At 54.4% G+C, this 23,765-nt stretch overlaps 1 protein-coding gene across 3 annotated transcripts in view; it reads right to left on the minus strand.

Annotated features, from left to right (window-relative positions):
• The window catches only part of RHOT1 (ras homolog family member T1), a 51,411-nt gene that overhangs the window by 3,849 nt on the left and 23,797 nt on the right, over positions 1 to 23,765 (minus strand). Inside the window, exons 11-20 of one of the 3 annotated variants that reach the window (XM_069748743.1) lie at positions 17,112 to 17,232; positions 16,270 to 16,354; positions 15,888 to 16,033; positions 12,412 to 12,512; positions 12,193 to 12,323; positions 12,014 to 12,097; positions 11,465 to 11,584; positions 11,022 to 11,224; positions 7,654 to 7,776; positions 172 to 309 (exon numbers count right to left, since the gene is read on the minus strand). In XM_069748743.1, coding sequence (XP_069604844.1) covers positions 172 to 309; positions 7,654 to 7,776; positions 11,022 to 11,224; positions 11,465 to 11,584; positions 12,014 to 12,097; positions 12,193 to 12,323; positions 12,412 to 12,512; positions 15,888 to 16,033; positions 16,270 to 16,354; positions 17,112 to 17,232 — 1,252 coding nt within the window. The remainder of the gene's footprint in view (positions 1 to 171; positions 310 to 7,653; positions 7,777 to 11,021; positions 11,225 to 11,464; positions 11,585 to 12,013; positions 12,098 to 12,192; positions 12,324 to 12,411; positions 12,513 to 15,887; positions 16,034 to 16,269; positions 16,355 to 17,111; positions 17,233 to 23,765) is intronic. The other 2 variants (XM_069748744.1, XM_069748745.1) reach the window with 2 other exon arrangements.

The raw sequence follows: 23,765 nt of genomic DNA on the forward strand, positions 1-23,765 counted from the left end.
CTCACGTTTGAGCACCGTGGCAGCTGCTCAGACTAACAATGACAGTGGTGCTGTGTACACAGAACAACGCTGACATGGACTCAGGTTAGATACAGCCAGTCCATGCACACACAGGCCCGGGAGGTTAGTAAATGCCCAGTCACACCCCTATGAGGGCACACGTCTTGGTACCTGCCCACCAGCTGCTCTGCAGATGATTCCATGAAGATGGAATGTTCCATGTGGGTGACGGGGTGGACTTGGTGTCCCAGGCTGCTCTCCGCATCGGTCATCAGCGACTCTCCCAGGACGTCTACCCAGGACCTCAACCTTTTACAGACACACAGGGGGCAGTCACCAGGGGCCCAGACTCCCACACCACATGCTGAGAGCCTACCACTGGAGGGCCGCAAAGGGGAAGACGTCCATCACTGGAGGGCGGCGCAGGGGAGGAGCCTGTCACTGGAAGTCAGCACAGAGAGAAGGAGCCCATCACCTGAAGTCAGCCCAGGGGGAAGAGCCCATCGGGGAGGAGCCAATCTCTGGAGGGCAGTAAAGGGGAAGGAACCCATCACTGGAGGGCAGAAAAGGGGAAGGAGCCCATCACTGGAGGGCAACAAAGGGGAAGGAGCCGATTTTGTAATTGGGACAGTACTGGGTTAGGAGCCGGTCTCGCTAATGGGGGCCAGAGCAGGGGGAAGAGCCAGTCATAATTGAGGGCCAGCGTGGGGGAGGAGTCCATCTCGTAATTGGAGGCCAGCGCGGAAGGAGGAGCCGGTCTCATTATTGGAGGCCAGCATGGGGGGGAGGAGTCTGTCTCGTTATTGAGGGCCAGCGCAGAAGGAGGAGTCAGTCTCATTAAAGGGGGCCAGCATGGGGGAGGAGCCGGTTTCGTTATTGAGGGCCAGTGCGTGGCAGGAGCCGGTCTCGTTATTTGGGGCAAGCGAGATTGGAGAAGCTGGTAATTGTGAGAAAGCACGGAAGGAGGAGCTGGTCTCATTAAAGGGGCATAGCATGGGGGAGGAGCCGGTCTCATTATTGGGGCAAGTGAGGTGGGAGAAGTTGGTCTTGTTATTGGGGGCCAGCGTGGGGGGGAAGAGGAGGAGCCGGTCTCACTATTGGAAGCTAGCGCGTGGGGGAGGAGCCAGTCTCGTTATTGATGGCAGGGCCGGCACAAATTCATTCAAGTATGATTAACACAGATCATGGGCCATTTCAGCAAAATAAATCAACCATTCAGTAGGGAACAGTCAATACCCCAATGTAAACATTCTCAATGTCTGAAGAATAATGAATTCAGCTCTGGAGGTGACTAGAGTATAGTAGAGCTCAACATATGTCATGAGGCTCAGTATGCGGTAACAGATGACCGGGCTGATCATGGACAAGGGCAAGTCTAGATTAAAAGACATGGGGTGACATTAGGAGGGCCGGAAGTACCTAGACCCCAACAAGAAAAAGGACCTACACCCAGAAAACAGGAGGACCACCCGAGAAGCCTGCAACCTAACAAGAGGATAACCTTAGGAGCCTATACCCTAAAAAGAGGACCCTAGGAGCCTACACCTAGGCAACAGGAGCTGGGTCCAAGGAGCTTACACCCCAACAAGAGGCAGACCTGAGATGCCTACACCCCAATAATAGAAGGACCCTAGCAGACTACACCCAGACAACAGAAGCAGGGCCCCAGGAGCCTATACCCCAACAAGAGGAGGACTCTACACCTTAACAAAAGGAGCTTACACCCAAAGAGGAGGAGGGCCCGAGGATCCTACACCTCAAAAACAAAAGGAGGACCTGAGGAGCCTAAACCCAGGCAACAAAAGGAGGACTGTGGAGCCTATACCCCGAGAACAAGAGGAGGGCACAAGGAGACTACACCCCAACAACAGGATTAGGTCCTGAAAAGCCCATTACTCAACAAAAGGTGGACCCAAGGAGACTACACCACAACAACAGGAGGTCGTCCTTAGGAGCCTAAACCCAAACAACAAAAGGAGGACTCAAGGAGCTTACAACTCAACAACAGGAATGCCCAAGGAGCCTATACCCCAACAAGAGGCAGACCCGAGGAGCTTACACCAACAAGGGAAGGACCCTAAATCCAGACAAGAGGAGCAGGGCCCGAGGAGCCTAGACCTCAAGAGGAGGATCATAGGAGCCTACACCACAACAAGAAGAGCCTACACTCCAACAGGAGGAGGACCTGAGGAGCCTACACCTCAACAACAAAAGGAGGACCTGAGGAGCCTAAACCCAGAAAACAAGAAGCAGGACCGAGGAGCATACACCTCGAAAACAGGAGGAGGGCACAAGTAGATTACACTCCAACAACAGGAAGTCCTGAGGAGCCCTTAACCCAACAACAAAAGGAGGACCCGAGGAGCCTACACCACAACAACAGAAGGAGGTCCTGAGGAGCCTACAACCCAACAACAAGAGGAAGGCCCAAAGAGCATATACCCCAACAAGAGGCAGACCTGAGGAGCTTACAGCAAGAAGAGGACCCTAAACCCAGACAAGTGAAGCAGGGCCTGAGAAGCCTAGACCTCAACAAGAGGAAGACCCTAGGAGTCCACACCCAGACAACTGGGGCTGGGTCCGAGGAGACTACACCTAGACAAAAGGAGCAGAGCAAGGCCCGAGGAGTTTATACCCCAACAAGAGGCCGGCCTGAGAAGCCTACACTCAAACAAGTGAAAGACCCTAGGAGCCTACACCCAGACAACAGGAGCAGGGCCCGAGGAGCCTATACCCCAACAAGAGGGAGACCTGAGGAGCCTACAACCCGACAAAAAGAGAAGGAAGATAGGATCCTACACCCGGACAACAGGAGCAGGGCCTGCGGAGTCTACACAAAAAAACAACAAAAGAAGGATCTGAGGAGCCAAAATCCAGACAACAAAAGCAGGACCGAGGAGCCTACACCCTAAGAACAGGAGGGGACAAGGAGACTACACTCCAACAACAGGAGGAGGTCCTGAGGAGCCCATAACCCAACAACAAAAGTAGGACCCAAGGAGCCTACACTGCGACAACAGGAGGAGGACCTTAGGAACCTACACCCCAACAAATGGAGGAGCCTACATCTTGACAACAGGAGGAGGTCCTGAGGAGCCTACACCACAATAATAGGAAGAGAATAGTGGAGCTAACACCCCGATAATAGGAGGGCCGCGGAACCAACACCAAGATAATAAGAGGGCCGAGGAGCCAACACCAAGATAATAAGAGGACCGAAGAGCCAACACCAAGATAATAAGAGGGCTGAGGAGCCATCGACACCCCGACGACAAGAGGGCCTGAGACCCCAACGACAGGAGGAGGGCCCGAGATGCCGAAGTCAGGAGGGCCCGAGACCTCGACGACGGGAGGAGGGCCCGAGACCTTGACACCCCGAGACCTTGACACCCCGACGACAGGAGGACCTCTCCTCCCCCTCTGGTGACCTGCTCTCCTTCTCTCCCCTCCGCCTCTGGCGACCTGCTCTCCTTCTCCCCTCCGCCTCTGGAGATCTGCGCTCCTCCTCCCCTCCGCCTCTGGAGATCTGCGCTCCTCCTCCCCTCCGCCTCTGGAGATCTGCGCTCCTCCTCCCCTCCGCCGACCTGCTCTCCTTCTCCCCTCTGCCCCTGGTGACCTGCTCTCCTTCTCTCCCCTCCGTCACTGGTGACCTGCGCTCCTCCTCCCCTCCGTCAGCCCCCTGGTCATACACATACAGTAGCAGTGTTCCTCCCATGATTACAGTGCTGCCCACAGCAAAAAACAGCGGATAAAGCAGAGCAGCAGCCTCAGGTGTCAGAGCGGTATGGCGACATGCAGCGGCCGGACAGCAGTGCAGAGCGCTACACCCTGCACCAGCCATGCAAGCGCCAACGCTGGGGAAACCAGGCAGCACAGGACACTACAGGCTACACCAGGACCCCTGTAATCCGGCATCATCACAGCGGACCATCAGATAGGAATAGGCTGTCAGCAGGTTCCTGCTCCCCCACCTGATGGGCTGAGACCCTGACTCCAGTGACTTGTCACCTAGTGGGATCATCACCGAGGACTAACTAGTAATCTGCTCCAGTCATCAGCTCAGTGTAACCTCACCCCCGATTGGCTGCTTTCTCTGTATACACCGCCCCCTGCTTTTTGCCTATGAACAGAGTACACAGGAAGTGTCAATCAGTTGTGTGGGCCGGGTTACATGGCGCCCTGTGGGCAGGGATGCGCATGGAGCGGAGCAGTATCACCGGAATCAGGGGCTCTGTCTGAATGACAGATTGGCAGCACTGACCTGCTGACAGCCCCTGCTATTGGCCACTCCTGAGAGTTTCTAGCATTTGATGAAACGTTCAGCTGCTCCGGCAGTGACTGGGAACATATGATCTGCACTGCTCACAGCTGAGGATTCGTTACAGTGCGTGAGATCTCTGTAGTCCCGACAGCTTGCTTCAATGTCCTCAGGGAATCCTGCACACACTGTAACAGCCCATCAGCTGTGAGAAGCATAGGGGGCAGTTACGGTTGTCGCCTCTGTATGGGACCAAGAACGTTCCCATTCACTGACAGCAAGTCAAGTCCAGAAACCTTTGGCCAGTGATGAATCCTCTTGATTTCAGCTCTGCAGGCTGTTTTGTAATTAAAGTGGAGACTTTCAGGGCTCAAAGGTAATTGGACAAATGAACTTTCCCATAAATAAAATCTCCATCTGTAATCCTTTGCAGAGAATCCTTGCAGCAAGGACGGCCTGAAGTCTGGAGGCCATGGCTGTCACCATCCAAAATTTCCTCCTGTGTGACGATTTTCAGGTGTTTCAGAGTTCCCAGTTTACTATCTATTTTTATTACAGAATGTACCAGACTGTTGATCTGGCAATGCTCCTAAACATTTCTGTCCTCTCATGGATTTCATTTTTTTCGAACTAATGGAGGTCGGTTTTTCTAGCTTTATCCACATGTTGTGGGTTCACAGCAACAGCTTCCAAATGCAAATGACGCACCTGGAATCAGCCCCAGACCTTTTACCTGGTTAACTGATGATGGATTAATGAGGGGAAAGCCCATGCAGCCAATTAAAGATCTTGTGATAACTGTCCAATCACCTTTGGAAGCTCCATATTAAAGAGCTGTAATTCCTGAACCGTTCCCCTAATTAGGATGTGACTCCCCCCAAGAGTTGTCACTTTACACCCAGACTGATTATAGGACTAGATCTTGTAAAAAACTAAAATGCCAAAAACTTGTGCCACCGTCCAAATATTTCTGGAGCTAACTGTACACCAAGGAAGGCGCCTCTCCAGTCCAAATCATCGGATGCCAGATTACAGGGACTGTGATCAATTAGTGGGTTAAGCAGGTGAGGGGAAGCTCCTGTAACTCTGCCAACCGTGCAGATACAGTACTGACATCAGGTATATAGGAGACATTCTAAACAACGCGTATATATAGTGGGGACTTAAGTATTGGACACGTCAGCAATGTCTTCAGTAAATCTATGGTAAAGGTGCTATTGACATGAAATTCTCCCCAGATGTCGGGTAACATCCAATCCACACAGGACAAAAATCCCGAGATGTCCATAAATGATGTGTAATAATGAGAGATGATGCAGGGTAAAGTAGTGAACACTTTCCTGCTATGTAATAAAAGCCTTTGGTGATGAAGCCTTGTGTATGGAGAAACTAGTCGCAGGCATTGCTCAGGTGTGATGTTGGCCCATTCTTCCACACTTGTCACATCCTGAAGTTTCCGCGGCTCCTTCTATGAGCTCTAAGCGTTAGTTCCTTCCATACATTTTCTGTAGGATCCTGGTCCAGTGATCGGCCATTGTAGCAGCTTTATTGTCTGTCTCTGACACCAGTGGAGAGTTTCCTCGGCTTTGTGTTTGGGACCATTGTCTTGCTGGAATGTCCTCCCTCGTTTCATCTTCATCATCCAGGTAGATGGCAGCAGATGTTTATCAGGAATGTCTCGGCACATTTGTCCATTCATCTTTCCTTCAATTATATGCCATTTGCCAGTGGCGTATGCTGAAAACTAGCCCCATGATGTTTCCACCTCCACACTGCACTGTTGGGATGGTGTTTTTCGGGTGACAAGCAGTGCCTTTTGGCCTCCAAACATGACGCATTATGGCCTCCAAGGAGGTTTCATCTGCCCAGACTCTATTCTCCCAATATTTCACAGTTTAAATGTTGCGGAGCAAACAGTAAACATGCTTGACAATGCTTCATGTTCATCAATGGAGTCTTTATAGTGAAATCTTGGTGGGAGCCACTGGTCATGGCCAGTGTATAGTGAAATCTTATGGGGAGCCACTGGTCGAGGCTGGTTTATGGTAAAATATTGTGGGGAGCACCCGGTTGTGGCCGGTATATAGTGAAATCTTGGTGGGAGCCACTGGTCGTGGCCAGTTTATAGTGAAATCTTATGGGGAGCCACTGGTCGTGGCTGGTTTATGGTGAAATCTTGTGGGGAGCACCTGGTCGTGGCCGGTTTACGGCGAAATCTTGTGGGGAGCACCCGGTCGTGGCCGGTTTATAGTGAAATCTTGCAGGGAGCACCTGGTCGTGGCCAGTTTATGGTGTAATCTTGCAGGGAGCCAATGGTGGTGGCCAGTTTATGGTTAAATCTTGTAGGGAACCACTGGGCGTGGCCAGTTTATAGTGAAATCTTGTGGGGAGCACCCGGTCGTGGCCGGTTTATAGTGAAATCTTGCAGGGAGCACCTGGTCGTGGCCAGTTTATGATTAAATCTTGTAGGGAACCACTGGTCGTGGCCAGTTTATAGTGAAATCTTGTGGGGAGCACCTGGTCGTGGCAGGTTTATGGTGAAATCTTGTGGAGAGCGCCTGGTTATGGCCAGTTTATGGTGAAATCTTGTGGGGAGCACCTGGTCATGGCCGGTTTATAGTGAAATCTTGTGGAGAGCGCCTAGTCGTGGCCGGTTTATGGTGTAATCTTGCAGGGAGCCAATGGTCGTGGCCGGTTTATGGTTATATCTTGTAGGGAGCCACTGGTCGTGGCCAGTTTATAGTGAAATCTTGTGGGGAGCACCTGGTCGTGGCTGGTTTATGGTGAAATCTTGTGGAGAGCTCCTGGTCGTGGCTGGTTTATGGTGAAAAGATATTCTTCCCACGTCTGATTTATGGCCCCAGCAGCGCTCACTGGAAATTTCAGTAATTTAGAAATTCTTCTGTAACCAATGCCATTAGGATGTTTTGTAACAATAAGGTTGTGAAGGTCTTGAGACAGCTCACTGGTGATACCCATCATGAGATATTTCTTGTGTAAGGACTCCTTTTTATTGGCCATCAGATTACTGATAGAGCTCAGCCGTTGTCAGGACTTTCCGGGGCTCTTTGCTCATCTCTTTCATGAGTTCAGTACTTTACCCTGCATCATCTCTCATTATTACACATAATGTGGTGATTTCTTTCCTGTGTGGACTGGATGGTTGTTACCGACATCTGGGGAGAATTTCATGTCAATAGCACCTTTACCATAGATTTACTGAACAAATGGGTGAGGTGTTCAATACTTATGTCACCGCTGTATATACACACACACTCGGCTCAGTATACAGAGTATATAGTGTTCGGGGCTCGGTATACAGAGTACATAGTACACAGCAGATACGGTGGGGAGCGGTTAGTGGTCAGGCTAGGCTGGAGAATAAGATGAAGGACCTGGTCACAATGGAGGTGAAGAGTTTGTTCTTTACGGCCTGGAGCAGGTCAGAGTGCAGCAGCTTCTGACACAGGCAGTATGTACACCTGTTGCAGGTACAGAGGCAGCGGAGCCGGGCGTGACTGCGGGGAGACACAGAAGACACAGGGTCAGAGACTGCACACGGCCCATCATCAGCATACAGTATACATGACCCCAGGAAGGCTAGCCCCGCCTCTAAGAGAGCACCCCCAGGCAGCCCCGCCTCTGGGATAGCAACCCCGCCTGTGGGACAGAGTACCCCCAGGCAGCTCCGCCTCCAAGAGAGCACCCCCAGGCAGCCCCGCCTCCGGGATAGCAACACTGCCTGTGGGACAGAGCACCCCCAGGCAGCCCCGCCTCCGGGATAGCAACCCCGCCTGTGGGACAGAGCACCCCCAGGCAGCTCCGCCTCCGGGATAGCAACCCCGCCTGTGGGACAGAGCACCCCCGCCTCTGTGAGATAGCACCCCCAGGCAGCCCCGCCTCTAGCACAGAACACCCCCAGGCAGCCCCGCCTCCGGGATAGCAACCCCGCCTGTGGGGCAGAGCACCCCCAGTCAGCCCCGCCTCCGGGATAGCAACCCCGCCTGTGGGACAGAGCACCCCCAGGCAGCCCCGCCTCTAGGACAGAACACCCCCGCCTCTAGGACAGAACACCCCCAGGCAGCCCCGCCTCTAGGACAGAGCACCCCCAGGAAGCCCCGCCTCTAGGACAGAGCACCCCCAGGCAGCCCCGCCTCTAGGACAGAGCACCCCCAGGAAGCCCCGCCTCTAGGACAGAGCACCCCCAGGAAGCCCCGCCTCTAGGACAGAGCACCCCCAGGAAGCCCCGCCTCTAGGACAGAGCACCCCCAGGAAGCCCCGCCTCTAGGACAGAGCACCCCCAGGCAGCCCCGCCTCTAGAACAGAGCACCCCCACCTCTAGGACGGAGCACCCCCAGGCCGCCCCGCCTCTAGGACAGAGCACCCCCACCTCTAGGACGGAGCATCCCCAGGCCGCCCCGCCTCTAGGACAGAGCACCCCCAGGCAGCCCCGCCTCTAGGACAGAGAACCCCCAGGCAGCCCCGCCTCTAGGACAGAGCACCCCCACCTCTAGGACGGAGCACCCCCAGGCCGCCCCGCCTCTAGGACAGAGCACCCCCAGGCCGCCCCGCCTCTAGAACAGAGCACCCCCAGGCAGCCCCGCCTCTAGGACAGAGCACCCCCACCTCTAGGACGGAGCACCCCCAGGCCGCCCCGCCTCTAGGACAGAGCACCCCCACCTCTAGGACAGAGCACCCCCAGGCCGCCCCGCCTCTAGGACAGAGCACCCCCAGGCAGCCCCGCCTCTAGGACAGAGCACCCCCACTTCTAGGACGGAGCACCCCCAGGCCGCCCCGCCTCTAGGACAGAGCACCCCCAGGCCGCCCCGCCTCTAGGACAGAGCACCCCCAGGCAGCCCCGCCTCTAGGACAGAGCACCCCCAGGCAGCCCCGCCTCTAGGACAGAGCACCCCCAGGCAGCCCCGCCTCTAGGACAGAGCACCCCCAGGCAGCCCCGCCTCTAGGACAGAGCACCCCCAGGCAGCCCCGCCTCTAGGACAGAGTACCCCCACCTCTAGGACGGAGCACCCCCAGGCCGCCCCGCCTCTAGGACAGAGCACCCCCAGGCATCCCCGCCTCAAGGACAGAGCACCCCCAGGCAGCCCCGCCTCTAGGACAGAGCACCCCCAGGCAGCCCCGCCTCTAGGACAGAGCACCCCCAGGCAGCCCCGCCTCGAGGACAGAGCACCCCCACCTCTAGGACGGAGCACCCCCAGGCCGCCCCGCCTCTAGGACAGAGCACCCCCAGGCATCCCCGCCTCAAGGACAGAGCACCCCCAGGCAGCCCCGCCTCTAGGACAGAGCACCCCCAGGCAGCCCCGCCTCTAGGACAGAGCACCCCCACCTCTAGGACGGAGCACCCCCAGGCCGCCCCGCCTCTAGGACAGAGCACCCCCAGGCAGCTCCGCCTCTAGGACAGAGCACCCCCAGGCAGCCCCGCCTCTAGGACAGAGCACCCCCAGGCAGCCCCGCCTCTAGGACAGAGCACCCCCAGGCAGCCCCGCCTCTAGGACAGAGCACCCCCAGGCAGCCCCGCCTCTAGGACAAAGCACCCCCAGGCAGCCCCGCCTCTGGGACAGAGCACCCCCACCTCTAGGACAGAGCACCCCCAGGCAGCCCCGCCTCTAGGACGGAGCACCCCAGGGAGCCCCGCCTCTAGGACAGAGCACCCCCAGGCACCCCCGCCTCTAGAACAGAGCACCCCCAGGCAGCCCCGCCTCTAGGACAGAGCACCCCCACCTCTGTGAGAGAGCAGCCCCACATCTACCTAGGAGACCATTGGAGGGAGGGGGCACACGTTGGTCCAAGCAGGAGAGGATGGAGTCTACTTCACATGCCGGTACTTTGCTCCGGCCTCATGCACAGACATGAATATAACAGCAGCTCGCCCCCGCGCTCAGTATCAGCGCTCAGTGTCAAGGAAGGAAAGATTTTTGTTTACATTTAGTTGTTAAAAATGTATCCTAAGTGCTAGTCACACAATGCGGCAGTGCCCGAACTGGTCCTCTAGAGGGCGATGTATGAGGATATCCCCCACATTACAAGGTTCCTAGCCACGGCACATGATGGGGGGTTGGGCCGAGGCACGGCACATGACGGGGTGGAAGCCTAGGCGCGGCACATGACGGGACAGCCTAGGCGCGGCACATGATGGGGGAGGCCTAGGCGTGGCACATGATGGGGGGGTTGGGCCTAGGCATGGCACATGACTGGACAGCCTAGGCGCGGCACATGATGGGGGGGAGGCCTAGGCGCAGCACCTGATGGGGGGGTTGGGCCGAGGCGCGGCACATGACGGGACAGCCTAGGCGCGGCACATGATGGGGGGGTTGGGCCGAGGCGCGGCACATGACACGACAGCCTAGGCGCGGCACATGATGGGGGGAGGCCTAGGCGCGGCACATGATGGGGGGTTGGGCCAAGGCGCGGCACATGACGGGGGGGCAGACTAGGCACGGCACATGACGGGGGGGGCAGACTAGGCACAGCACATGACGGGGGGGGCAGATTAGGCACGGCACATGACGGGGGGGGGGGGGGGCGGCAGACTAGGCACGGCACATGACAGCACATTCTGGCCATGGGATCACGGGTTCTGTATTTTGGGGACTATGGCACCCGATGAGCGCACAGGGTATAATACCTATGACCGCCACGAGGTCGCGGGGGGAGCGGGAGGCTACAGGCAGATACATGTAATGCTGGGGCAGCAATCACCCATCTGCCAGCCCCCCGGCCCCCTCACCAGACAGGCGGTACTCACGGGTACATGGACATGGTGGTCATCTTGATGAAGATTTCCCGGCTGGGGCTGTCGGCAGTGTTACAGGTGAAGGCTTGGGGTGGAGGCATCTTGTGCTTTTTACAGAATTCGGCTGGGGAGACGCTGCTCTCCTGCTTCACCTCATGGAGGTCCGACTTGGCTGCGACTATGAGGCAGGGGGTCCGGCTGTCCATGAAGTGTTGCTGTGAGGGATGGGAGATGAGCAGGTAATAAAAGCCAAGGCCCACCGGAAAACATCAAAGTGGTGACAGAGGGGATAAGGCAAAATTGCAAATGGGGGCCCTCAAGACTAGGGACTCCGGGAGCTGCGTGTTCAGCTCCCCCCACAGCCAAATAACAGCAATCAGCCGGGCGTCCCCCCAACCCAGGATGAAAATCAGCGTCCCCCCACCCCAGGATCCATCGGGGGGAAAAACGCATACCTTGAATATCCTGGCGCAGTACTCGAAGGACGTGGGGTCGGTGATGTCGTAGACCAGGCAGACGACATCACAGGCCGTGTCGGCAGGAGACAAGGACTCGCACTCGGTGATGTGGTGCAGCTGGAAGATAAAGGTGCGGCGGTCAATAGCGCAGGTAGAGCGCGCGCAGGTAGAGCGCGCGCAGGTAGAGCGCGCGCAGGTAGAGCGCGCGCAGGTAGAGCGCGCGCAGGTAGAGCGCGCGCAGGTAGAGCGCGCGCAGGTAGAGCGCGCGCAGGTAGAGCGCGCGCAGGTAGAGCGCGCGCAGGTAGAGCGCGCGCAGGTAGAGCGCGCGCAGGTAGAGCGCGCGCAGGTAGAGCGCGCGCAGGTAGAGCGCGCGCAGGTAGAGCGCGCGCAGGTAGAGCGCGCGCAGGTAGAGCGCGCGCAGGTAGAGCGCGCGCAGGTAGAGCGCGCGCAGGTAGAGCGCGCGCAGGTAGAGCGCGCGCAGGTAGAGCGCGCGCAGGTAGAGCGCGCGCAGGTTGGACACGGTGCTGTGATGTCCTCGGCACCTACCAGCAGATACTTCTCCTGCCCGTACACGTACACGGTGTTTACAGCATAGTAGGACTTGTGCTCCTCACGGATCCTCTTCTGCCGCTGTGGGGAGAGATTGGCGGCAGGTTACTACCTCTGGCCTCCATGTAGCCAGCAGCCCCCCATGTAGGGGCGCTCTGTGGTCTGTGCAGACTCACCAGCAGGTTCCTCCCCAAATGCGCCTGCAGGATCCCACTCTTCCCGCATCCCCTCGAGCCGATGACGTTGCACCTGAAGACGCTGCGCTGCGTCTGCCGCTTGTGAAGATCGATCTTCTTATCTCTCGTCACTAGGAAGGATAAAACAGCATGAGAAGTGCTGCGCTGCAGAGTCTCTCACCCTCCGCTCTACGGCGCGCTTTCTCCTCAGCTCCTGACCTGTGACTGCGGTGGCCTGAGACTCCTGCTCCGTCAGTATGGAGTAACCCAAGTATCCCAGGTACTCCAGACAGCGCTGTACGTCCAAGTACGTCGTTAACCTGTAGAGACCGAACCGTGTGAGCAGGAAGGGATAGGACGAAAAAACGTGGGGTAAGGGAAGCAAGGTTGTGTGAGCAGGGAGAGGAGGGCAAGGCAGCGGCAGAAGAACAGGAGAGCAGGGCGGCGGCGGAAGTAGAAGAGAGCAAGGCGGCGAGGGAAGAAGAGGAGAGCAAGGCGGCGAGGGAAGAAGAGAAGAGCAAGGCGGCAACGGAAGGAGAGGAGAGCAAGGCGGCGACGGAAGGAGAGGAGAGCAAGGCGGCGACGGAAGGAGAGGAGAGCAAGGCGGCGACGGAAGGAGAGGAGAGCAAGGCGGCGACGGAAGAAGAGAGCAAGGCGGCGATGGAAGAAGAGGAGAGCAAGGCGAAGGCGGAAGAAGAGGAGAGCAAAGCAACGGCGGAAGAAGAGGAGGAGAGCAAGGCGGCGGCGGAAGAAGAGGAGAAAAAGGCGGCGGTGGAAGAAGAGGAGAGAAAGGCGGCAGCGGAAGAAGAGGAGAGTAAGGCAGCGGCGGAAGAAGAGGAGAGTAAGGCAGCAGTTTAAGAGGAGAGCAAGGCTGCGGGGGAAAAGGGTAAGGCTGCAGTGGAAGAGGAGAGCAAGGCCGCAGTGGAAGAAAAGGGCAAGGCCGTTGTGGAAGAGGAGGGCGAGGTCACGGCCGCGGCTGAAAAGGAGGGTAAGGCCGCGGCAGCGGAAGAGGAGGACAAGGGGGAGGCAAAAGAAGAGGAGAGCAAGGCGGCGGCAGCAGAAGAGGAGAGCAAGGCGGCAGCGTGGGAAGAGGAGAGCAAGGCGGCGACAGGGGAAGAGGAGCACAAGTCGGTGGCGGCAGAAGAGGAGAGCAAGGCGGCGGCGGAAGAGGAGAGCAAGGCGGTGGCGGCAGAAGAGGGGAGCAAGATGGCGGCGGAAGAAGAGGAGAGCAAGGTGGCGGAAGGGCAAGGCCACGGCAGCAGCGGAAGAGGAGGGCAAGGCGGAGGTGGAAGAGGCGGACAAGGTCGCGGCAGTGGTGGAAGAGGAGGGCAAGGCCGCGGCAGCGGTGAAAGAGGAGGGCAAGGAGGCGGAAGAGGAGGGCAAGGAGGCGGAAGAGGAGGGCAAGGCGGCAGTGGAAGAGGAGAGCAAGTTCGCGGTGGAAGAAAAGGGCAAGGCCGCAGTGGAAGAGGAGGCTAAGGCCACAGCGGCGGCGGAAGAGGAGGGAAAGACCATGGCAGTGGTGGAAGAGGAGGGCAAGGTGGAGGTGGAAGAGGAGGGCAAGGCCGCTGCGGCTGTAGAAGAGGAGGGCAAGGTCGTGGCGGCGGCGGAAAAGGAGGGCATGGTCGGGGCGTTGATGGAAGAGGTGGTCAAGGCCACGCTGGAAGAGGAAGGCAAGGCCGCGCCGGTGGTGAAAGAGGGAAAGGCGGCGGCGGAAGAGGAAAGCAAGGCGGCGGAAGAAGAGGAGAGCAAGGCAGCGGCGGAAGAAGAGGAGAACAAGGGGGCGGCGGGAGAAGAGGAGAGCAAGGCGGCAGCGGAAGAAGAAAAGAGCAAGGCGGCGGCGGAAGAAGAGGAGAGAAAGGCGGTGGAGGAAGAACAGGAGAGCAAGGCGACGGCGGAAGAAGAGAAGAGCAAGGGGGAGGCGGAAGATGAGGGCAAGGCCGTGGCAGAAGAGGGCAAGGCGGACGTGGAAGAGGAGAGCAAGGGAACGGCGAAAGAAGAGGAGAGCAAGGCGGCGGCGGAAGAAGAGGAGAGCAAGGGAACGGCGGAAGAAGAGGAGAGCAAGGCGGCGGCGGAAGAAGAGGAGAGCAAGGCGGCGGCGGAAGAAGAGGAGAGCAAGGTGACGGCAGAAGAGGAGAGCAAGGCGACGGCGGAAGAAGTGGAGAGCAAGGTAATGGCGGAAGAAGAGGAGTGCAAGGGGGCGGCGGAAGAAGAGGAGAGCAAGGCGGCAGTGGAAGAAGAGGAGAGAAAGGGGGAGGTGGAAAAAGAGGAGGGCAAGGCCATGGCGGAAGAGGAGGGCAAGGTGGCGGTGGATGAGGGCAAGGCCGCGGCGGCGGTGGATGAGGAGGGCAAGGCCGCGGCGGCTGTGGAAGAGGAGGGCAAGGCCGCGGCGGCTGTGAATGACGAGGGAAAGGCGGCGGTGGAAGAGGGCAAGGCGGCGGCGGAAGAGGAGGGCAAGGCGGCGGCGGAAGAAGAGGAGAGCAAGGCGACGGTGGAAGAAGAGGAGAGCAAGGCGACGGTGGAAGAAGAGGAGAGCAAGGCGACGGTGGAAGAAGAGGAGAGCAAGGCGACGGCGGAAGAAGAGGAGAGCAAGGTGGCGGTGGAAGAAGAGGAGAGCAAGGGGGTGGTGGAAGAAGAGGAAAGCAAGGCGGCAGAAGAAGAGGAGAGCAAGGGGGAGGCGGAAAAAGAGGAGGGCAAGGCCATGGCGGAAGAGGAGGGCAAGGTGGTGGTGGAAGAGGAGGGCAAGGCCGCGGCGGCTGTGGAAGAGGAGGGCAAGGCCGCGCCGGCGGTGAAAGAGGAGGGAAAGGCGGCGGTGGAAGAGGGCAAGGCGGCGGTGGAAGAGGAGAGCAAGGCGGCGGAAGAGGAGAGCAAGGCGACGGCGGAAGAAGGAGAGCAAGGTGACGGCGGAAAAAGGAGAGCAAGGTGACGGCGGAAGAAGAGAACAAGGTGATGGCAGAAGAAGAGGAGAGCAAGGCGATGGCGGAAGAAGAGGAGAGCAAGGCGATGGCGGAAGAAGAGGAGAGCAAGGTGACGGCGGAAGAAGAGGAGAGCAAGGCGATGGCGGAAGAAGAGGAGAGCAAGGTGACGGCGGAAGAAGAGGAGAGCAAGGGGCCGGCGGAAGAAGAGGAGAGCAATGCGGGAGCGGAAGAAGAGGAGAGCAAGGCGGCAGTGGAAGAAGAGGAGAGCAAGGCGGCAGTGGAAGAAGAGGAGAGAAAGGCGGCGGAAGAAAAGGAGAGAAAGGGGGAGGCGGAAAAAGAGGAGGGCAAGGCCATGGCGGAAGAGGAGGGCAAGGTGGCGGTGGAAGAGGAGGGCAAGGCGGCGGCAGCTGTGGAAGAGGAGGGCAAGGTCGGGGTGGTGGAAGAGGAGGGCAAGGCCAAGGTGAAAGAGGAGGGCAAAGCCGCGGTGGAAGAGGGCAAGGCCGCGGTGGAAGAGAAGGGCAAGGCAGCGGCGGAAGAGGAGGGCAAGGTTGTGGCAGAGGTGGGCAAGGCCACGGTGGTGGTGCAAGAGGGCAAGGTGGCGGGGGAAGAGGAAAGGTGGCGGGGCAAGCGAGCAAGGCGGCGGGGGAAGAGTAAAGCAATGCGGAGGGAGAAGAGAGCAAGACGGCGGGGGAAGAGGAGAGCCATACGGCGGGGAAGAGGTGAGCAAGAACACAAAGGCATCGTGGTGTAGGATGGCTTCCCATGAAGAGCGACACTCACGTCCACTGTGACAGGAAGCCTTGGTACGTGATCCAGCCCTTGTCATTGGTGCAGACCGTGTTGTTGACATCAGGACCCCAGGGCATGTATGGGAAGACCCTAAACAAATCCTTCAGTTCCTCAGGAGACAGCGCGCAGTCCCGGTCCTGAACAGGAGAAGATATGAGAATTGCTAAGAGGATCTGGGGGAGAAGGTGTCGAGTCACATGGTCACACGCTGGAAAAAAAGGCATCGAGATCCCGACACCCGTCCATCATCAGAAGGATCTGTAGTGACAAATTGGAGGCCATGGTCAGCAGTGACCTGACAGGGGGCTTCAGCCAGTCTACGCGGTCTTCCTACACCAGAATGGAAGGCGACACCTGGCCAGAAGTTTCTCACCTGGTCGTGCTTGTCAAATATGCTCTGCAGGAAGAGGTAAGCGTGGTGGTTCAGCTCCGTGGTGCAGTCCACAGGGACCTTCAGTCTGAAACACCACACACAGATGTGAATAGGAAATATGGCACCAGGCCCATCCCACCGCTGCACCTCTGCAAACTGTCGCGCCACAGCGCAGCCCCTCCACAGCAAAGCACATCCCCCCGCAGAGCAACTCATATCCCCTCTGCAACCTATCCCCCTCAGCACAGCTCAACGGTCCAGCCCTTCTGCAGTCTGTCCCTCCCACATGGGAGCCTCCATGGTTCAGCCCCTCTTCTCCTCCCCCGTGGTCCAGCTCCTTTCTTTACTTCCCCCACCCACCGTGTAGTCCAGCCCACCCTCAACCCCGCATGGTCCAGCCCCTCTCCCCTGCGGTCAAGCTCGCCCTAAACCCCAGTGTGGTCCAGCCACCCTCCCCTACATTCCAGCCCTTCTGCAGCCCCTCCCCTGAGGTCCAGCTCCTCACACGAGGTACTTCCCCTTTGTAGTTCCTCCCCCGGGGTCCAGCTCTTCTGTGAGGTGCAGCCTCCACCCCCCCCCCAGTTGTACAGCCCACCCCTAGCGGTACAGCCCCTCTCCTCACCCCTGGGGTCCAGGCCATCTGTAGCCTGTCCCACGCCAGTCAGCCTGCCCCCACATCTGTGGTCCAGCCCTTCAGCAGCACAGTCCCTCGCCTTTGTCCCTGTAGTACAGCCCCTCCGCAGCCCGTCCTCCCCGGCGCAACCCCCTCCCGTAGTACAGCCCCCCGGCAGCCTGTCCCCTCCGCAGCCCATGCCACCGATCATAAGATGAGGACACATTACTGAGGGAAGAGATACTCCGGCGTCAGCTCCAGGTTATCGTCATATCCAAATCTGCGCATCACCGTCCACGTGGTCTCATGTCGCCCCCTCTGGATGAAGAGAGTGTGAAGGAACAGGAAACCTGCGAGAGGGAGAGAGGTCATCCCTTACTGATGTATCCACTACTCATCTGTATCTAAGCTGTTATTCTGTACTGATGTATCCACTACTCATCTGTATCTAAGCTGTCGGCACCATACTCACATATCCACTACTAATTTGCGTCTAAACCGCCTATGGGAGAGCGGAATCACCCAATAATCATGTATCCACTATTCATATATATCCAAGCTGTCGGCAATATACGCACATATGCACTACTTATCTGTATCTAAGCTACCAGTGGGAGACAACGACATCACCCTATACACATGTATCCACTTTTCATCTGTATCTAAGCCGCCTGCGGGAAAAGAGCAGAGTCACCTTGTACTCATCTATATCTAAACTGTCAGCACTGCGCTCACAGTAGGGATTCAGCTCTCTGGTATCCGCTTGGATGCGCACTTGCACAGGGTTTTTTGTTGTGAATTCTGTTGTCGAACTCCCTCCTGTGGTCGTGAATGGTACTTCGGCGAGTTCTGTCCATGGACTCCCTCTGGTGGCTGTGAGTGAAGCTGCTGCTTCTGAGGTTCCTTACACAGGTGACGTGGTTTATCCTTTGGTTGGCTGCTCTATTTAACTCCACTCAGATCGTTACTCCATGCCAGCTGTCAATATTCCTGCATTGGTTCAGTTCGCTCTTGGATCTTTCTGGTGACCTGTCTTCTCCAGCAGAAGCTAAGTTCCTGATAGTTATTATTTGTTCATTGTTTTCTTGTCCAGCTGGTTATCATGATTTTGTCTTGCTAGCTGTAAGCTCTGGGATGCAGAGTGGCATCTCCGCACCGTTAGTCGGTGCGGAGGTCTTTTTGCACACTCTGCGTGGTCTTTTGTAGTTTTTTGTGCTGACCGCAAAGATACCTTTCCTTTCCTCTGTCTGTTTAGTAAGTCTGGCCTCCCTTTGCTGAAACCTGTTTCATTTCTGCGTTTGTGACTTTCATCTTTACTCACAGTCAATATATGTGGGGGGCTGCCTTTTCCTTTGGGGAATTTCTCTGAGGCAAGGTAGGCTTTATTTTCTATCTCTAAGGCTAGCTAGCTCTTAGGCTGTGAAGAGGCGTCTAGGGAGAGTCAGGAACGCTCCATGGCTATTTTTAGTTGTGGTGATAGGATTAGGGCCTGTGGTCAGCAGAGCTCCCACATCCCAGAGCTTGTCCTGTGTGAGTTTAACTATCAGGTCGTGCCGGGTGCTCCTAACCACCAGGTCCATAACAGTTTTTATAACAAATCAGCATACATTTAAGTGTCCTTCATGAACTTTACAGCTTCCAAATGAAACCCGCTTTTCTCCAGTACAAGCAAATAGCAGACAGTCCTTTCTTCAGGCACAATGAGACTAGGTGATGTAGCATCCCCACCAGTCTCGATGTTCCAGACAGTAGCAGCTCAAGCAGTTTAAATGTGTTCAGAAAAACAAACACCTTAGTTAAGCTCCAGCCCAAACTCCACACTGCTGAGCTAACCCAGCTGCTGTTATTAGGCCTGCAAGCCCCAGGCTGAATTATACGAACCTTTCCAATCCAAACCCTTTTTGTCACTCCTAAATCCAGTCATATTATCCAGCTCCGTAACCTACTGCGACTGGTACAGACTTTACAATATCGAGACCAACCTCCTCAGTGACATCTGCCATCCTGTACCTTACCTCCTGCTTTCTTACATACCCACCCCCCTCTGCCCAAAAGCAGGGCTGGGCACAGTCTACTCTTGACAGAGCATACTCATTTCCATGTAGCTTACCAGGTCTATACTACCCTCTGGGACATGACAGCTCCCAGCCCATCATCCGATGTCTCTGTCTGGACTATGAATGCTCTGGAGAAATTTAGTGCTACCAACACTGGTTGTTTACACAAGTCCAGTTTAAGCTCCTAAAATGCCCTCTCAGTCGCTGGGGACCACTTAACCATCAATGACTTGTGCCCTTTAGGAGATCAGCTAAAGGCGCTGCTATCAAAGAACCCTAAAATGTTAGAGTTGGAAGGGACCCCCGGGGTCCTCGTGTCCAACCCCCTGCTCAATGCAGAAGTCACTGTCTAGCCTCTGTGTGAAGACTTCCATTGAAGTAGAACTCACCACCTCTCGTGGCCACTTGTTACACTCATTGATCACCCGCACTGTCAAAAAGTTTTTTCTAATATTTAATCTGTATCTCTTCACTTTCAGTTTAATTCCATTTATTCTCGTGTTTCCACGTGCAAATGAGAATGATGATCCCTCTACACTGTGACAGCCCTTCAGATATTTGTAGACAGATATTAAATCTCCTCTTAACCTTCTTTTTTGCAGCTAAACATTCCCAGATCCTTTAACCGTTCCTCGTAGGACATACTTTGCAGTCCGCTCACCATCCTGGTCGCTCTTCTTTGAACTTGCTGTAGTTTGTCAATTTCTTGTTTACAATGTGGTGCCCAGAACTGGACACAGTATCCAGATGAGGTCTGACCAAGGAGGTAGAGGGGGATAATGACTTCACGTGATCTAGACTCCATGCTTCTATTAATACATCCTAGAACTGTGTTTGTCTTGTTTGTTACTGCATCACACTGTTGACTCGTGTGCAATCTGTGATCTATGTATACCCCAGTCTTTTTCACATGTGCTGTTGCTTAGTTCTATTCCTCCCATTCTATAGATGTAATTTTCATTTTTCTTGCCCAGATGTAGAATCTTGCATTTCTCCCTGTTAAATACCATTCTATTAGTCGCTGCCCATTGTTCAAGCTCATCTAGATCCCTCTGAATCTTTTGTCTTCTCTAGTGTTAGCTATCCCTCCTAGCTTTGCATCGTCTGCAAATTTAATTAGTTTACCTACAGTTTCCTTACCTAGATCACTTATAAAAATGTTGAACACTGGGACCAGGACAGAGCCTTGTGTTACCCCACTTGTAACACTGAATACAGGACAGAGCCTTGTGACTCAACTTGTAACACTAGGTTCAGGACAGAGTCTTGTGGTTCCCCATGTGACACCCTCTTCCAATTGGATGTGCAACCATTTATTACCACTCTGAGTACGATCGCTGAGCCAGTTATGAATCCGTCTAACCGTAGCCTTGTCAATCCCATACATGATAATTTTTTCAATAAGGATAGAATGAGATACTTTGCTGAAGTTGAGATATACTATATCTACCGCATTTCCCTAATCCACCCAGTCAGTGATTCTATCATTGAAGAAAATTAGATGAGTCCGGCATGACTTGGTTGCTACAAACCCATGCTGGCTCTGGTTAATTACTGTATTAAATAAATAAAATAAATAATCTTTATTTTTATATAGCGCTAACATATTCCGCAACGCTTTACATTTTGCACACATTATCATCACTGTCCCCGATGAGGCTCACAATCTAAATTCCCTATCAGTATGTCTTTGGAATGTGGGAGGAAACCGGAGTGCCCGGAGGAAACCCACGCAAACACGGAGAGAACATACAAACTCTTTGCAGATGTTGTCCTTGGTGAGGTTTGAACCCAGGACTCCAGCGCTGCAAGGCTGCAGTGCTAACCACTGCGTCATCTTACCCAAGTACTTACATAATCTGCTGTTTAATAATTTGTTCACATCTTTCCTGGTATATAAGTAAGGCTCACTGGCCTGTAATTTCCTGGTATAGAAGTAAGGCTCACTGGCCTGTAATTTCGTGGCTCCATCTTCTTTCCTTTTTGAAGATGGGGACAACATTTGCCCATGTCCAATCTTCTGGGACTTCTGCTCTCCAGGATTTTTGTAGATACTGGCTAGTGGTTTTTCAATTTCATCTGCTCACTCTTTCAGTACTCTGGGATGTAATTCATCTGAACCAGTAGATGTAAATTCATGTAAATTAGCTCAGTGTTCCCTCACCATCTCTGTTTATAGATAGCGTGGATTCTTTTTCCTTTGATGGCCCCGTGAAGATCAGTTGATGTTACATTTACTTTCTTGAAGAACACAGAAGCAAAATAGGAATGTAAAAGTTCAGCTTCTCAACATCAGTTTTGACCACTTCTTACAAGCCTCAGTTCATTACTGGCTTTAGCACTGCTAACTCTTGCCCTCCATTGCCTGCAGACACAGACAGCATTATGTTCTTCTTTAAATATGCCCCCTCTTTCCATTTAATATACATTTCTTTGTTGCTCTTTAACAAGTGATAAGTTCTGTGTTCATCCATCCTGGTCTCTTTAAATGCTTCCAATTCTTCCTTCTTTTCGGGATTGTCACCGATTGTGCGATGAGAATTTCATTTAGTAAAATCTCCCATCCTTCTTGGACGTTTCTGTCCTTTAGAACATCCGGCCATTGGACCTTTCCTACCCTCTTACTGAGTCCATTAAAATGTGCCTTTCCTAAGTCCAACCTTAAAGTCTGAGTCCTAGCTGGTCTTCTCCTGCAATCCCAAAATTTGATGACAGCATGATCGCTGCCTCCTAAATTTCCGGCCTCAACCATTTTCTCCCTGTTGGTAAGAATTAAGTCCGAGATTGCAGGTCCTCTTGTTCCCTCTTCTACCTTTGGAAATATAAAGTTGTCACCAAGAGAAGATGAGAATTTTCTGGACCCAATACTTTTGCCTGAGAGAGATTCCCAACAAATATCGAATATCTTTACACTGACCCGAGCGTGAGGCTCAGTGAGTATCTCATGCCTGATTCCTCAAGGAAGACCTGGTAACTCCAAGAATATGTCCCTATTCTGGTGCTGGTTTTGGAAAGGCGTCAACAAGGCGGGGGCCAAGAAGCAAGGGATTTTGCTCCATATATCGAGATGGGCTTCCTTTTCCCTGGTCGGTGTAATTTACAGTTGCCCTCTCCCACCTTTTCTACTACCCCATAGTGTCCCCCTGCCACTGTGTAAGAAACTTGCTGTCCACTGTGGGAACTAACAAGTACCCGATACAGTCTTTGAGCATATCCACCTGGGCCATGGGATAGTTCTTGACACCTCCATGGATGCACTTTATCTCCAACCTCTTCCCAGGGACTAGCACATGCAGAAGTGTGGCCTCTACCAGTGTCACCAAACTCCTTGGGTCCAGTCACAGTAATGCCGTTCACAGGCAACGGCACAACTTAAGTTCATCACTAAGGTGCGGTAAGGCACAAGGGATATGTAAAATATGAGAGGCGTTGGCCTACGGAGCAGTCCCTCGGGTCTGAGATCAAAGGACAACGGGCCAATATATGACCCAGGCCCTGACACCTCCAGCAGAAAATGGTATGAGATTGATATCAGCTCTGACCCTTCCTGGGTCTTTGTGCGCCCCTCAGACGTGGACTTGGGCCCTTCTTTTAGGTGATCTCAGACTCCCTTGATTGCTCAGGGATTTCTCCAAATATCTGTCCACCAGGTGATCTGCATTCTGGAGATCTCCTTGGGCAACCCAGCTTTGCACAGATTTAGGTAGTGAGTGGATAAATCAGTCCACCACCTCTCTTTCCACCATCTGTGCTGGATAGCAGGTCTCAGGTTGCAGCAGGTGCAACATAAGGGACCAGGAAGGCTTATCTGTTATGAACTGGTGATTTAGAACCACAATGGACCTGGTGGTTAAGAGCACTGAAAATGACCTGATAGTTACTAATAACATAGGACGAGCTCTGAGACGTGGTAACTCTGCTGACCGCAATCCCTAATCCTATCACACCACACTAGAGGTAGCCGTGGAGCGCTCCTGACCAGACCTAGGCGCCTCGGGCACAGCCTGAGAAACTAGCTAGCCTGAAGATAGAAAAATAAGCCTACCTTGCCTCAGAGAAATTCCCCAAAGGAAAAGGCAGCCCCCCACATATACAGGTCCTTCTCAAAAAATTAGCATATAGTGTTAAATTTCATTATTTACCATAATGTAATGATTACAATTAAACTTTCATATATTATAGATTCATTATCCACCAACTGAAATTTGTCAGGTCTTTTATTGTTTTAATACTGATGATTTTGGCATATAACTCCTGATAACCCAAAAAACCTGTCTCAATAAATTAGCATATTTCACCCATCCAATCAAATAAAAGTGTTTTTTAATAACAAACAAAAAAACCATCAAATAATAATGTTCAGTTATGCACTCAATACTTGGTCGGGAATCCTTTGGCAGAAATGACTGCTTCAATGCGGCGTGGCATGGAGGCAATCAGCCTGTGACACTGCTGAGATGTTATGGAGGCCCAGGATGCTTCAATAGCGGCCTTAAGCTCATCCAGAGTGTTGGGTCTTGCGTCTCTCAACTTTCTCTTCACAATATCCCACAGATTCTCTATGGGGTTCAGGTCAGGAGAGTTGGCAGGCCAATTGAGCACAGTAATACCATGGTCAGTAAACCATTTACCAGTGGTTTTGGCACTGTGAGCAGGTGCCAGGTCGTGCTGAAAAATGAAATCTTCATCTCCATAAAGCATTTCAGCCGATGGAAGCATGAAGTGCTCCAAAATCTCCTGATAGCTAGCTGCATTGACCCTGCCCTTGATGAAACACAGTGGACCAACACCAGCAGCTGACATGGCACCCCACACCATCACTGACT

Source organism: Ranitomeya imitator, chromosome 2, assembly GCF_032444005.1.
Source record: "Ranitomeya imitator isolate aRanImi1 chromosome 2, aRanImi1.pri, whole genome shotgun sequence".
Classification (NCBI taxonomy): domain Eukaryota; kingdom Metazoa; phylum Chordata; class Amphibia; order Anura; family Dendrobatidae; genus Ranitomeya; species Ranitomeya imitator.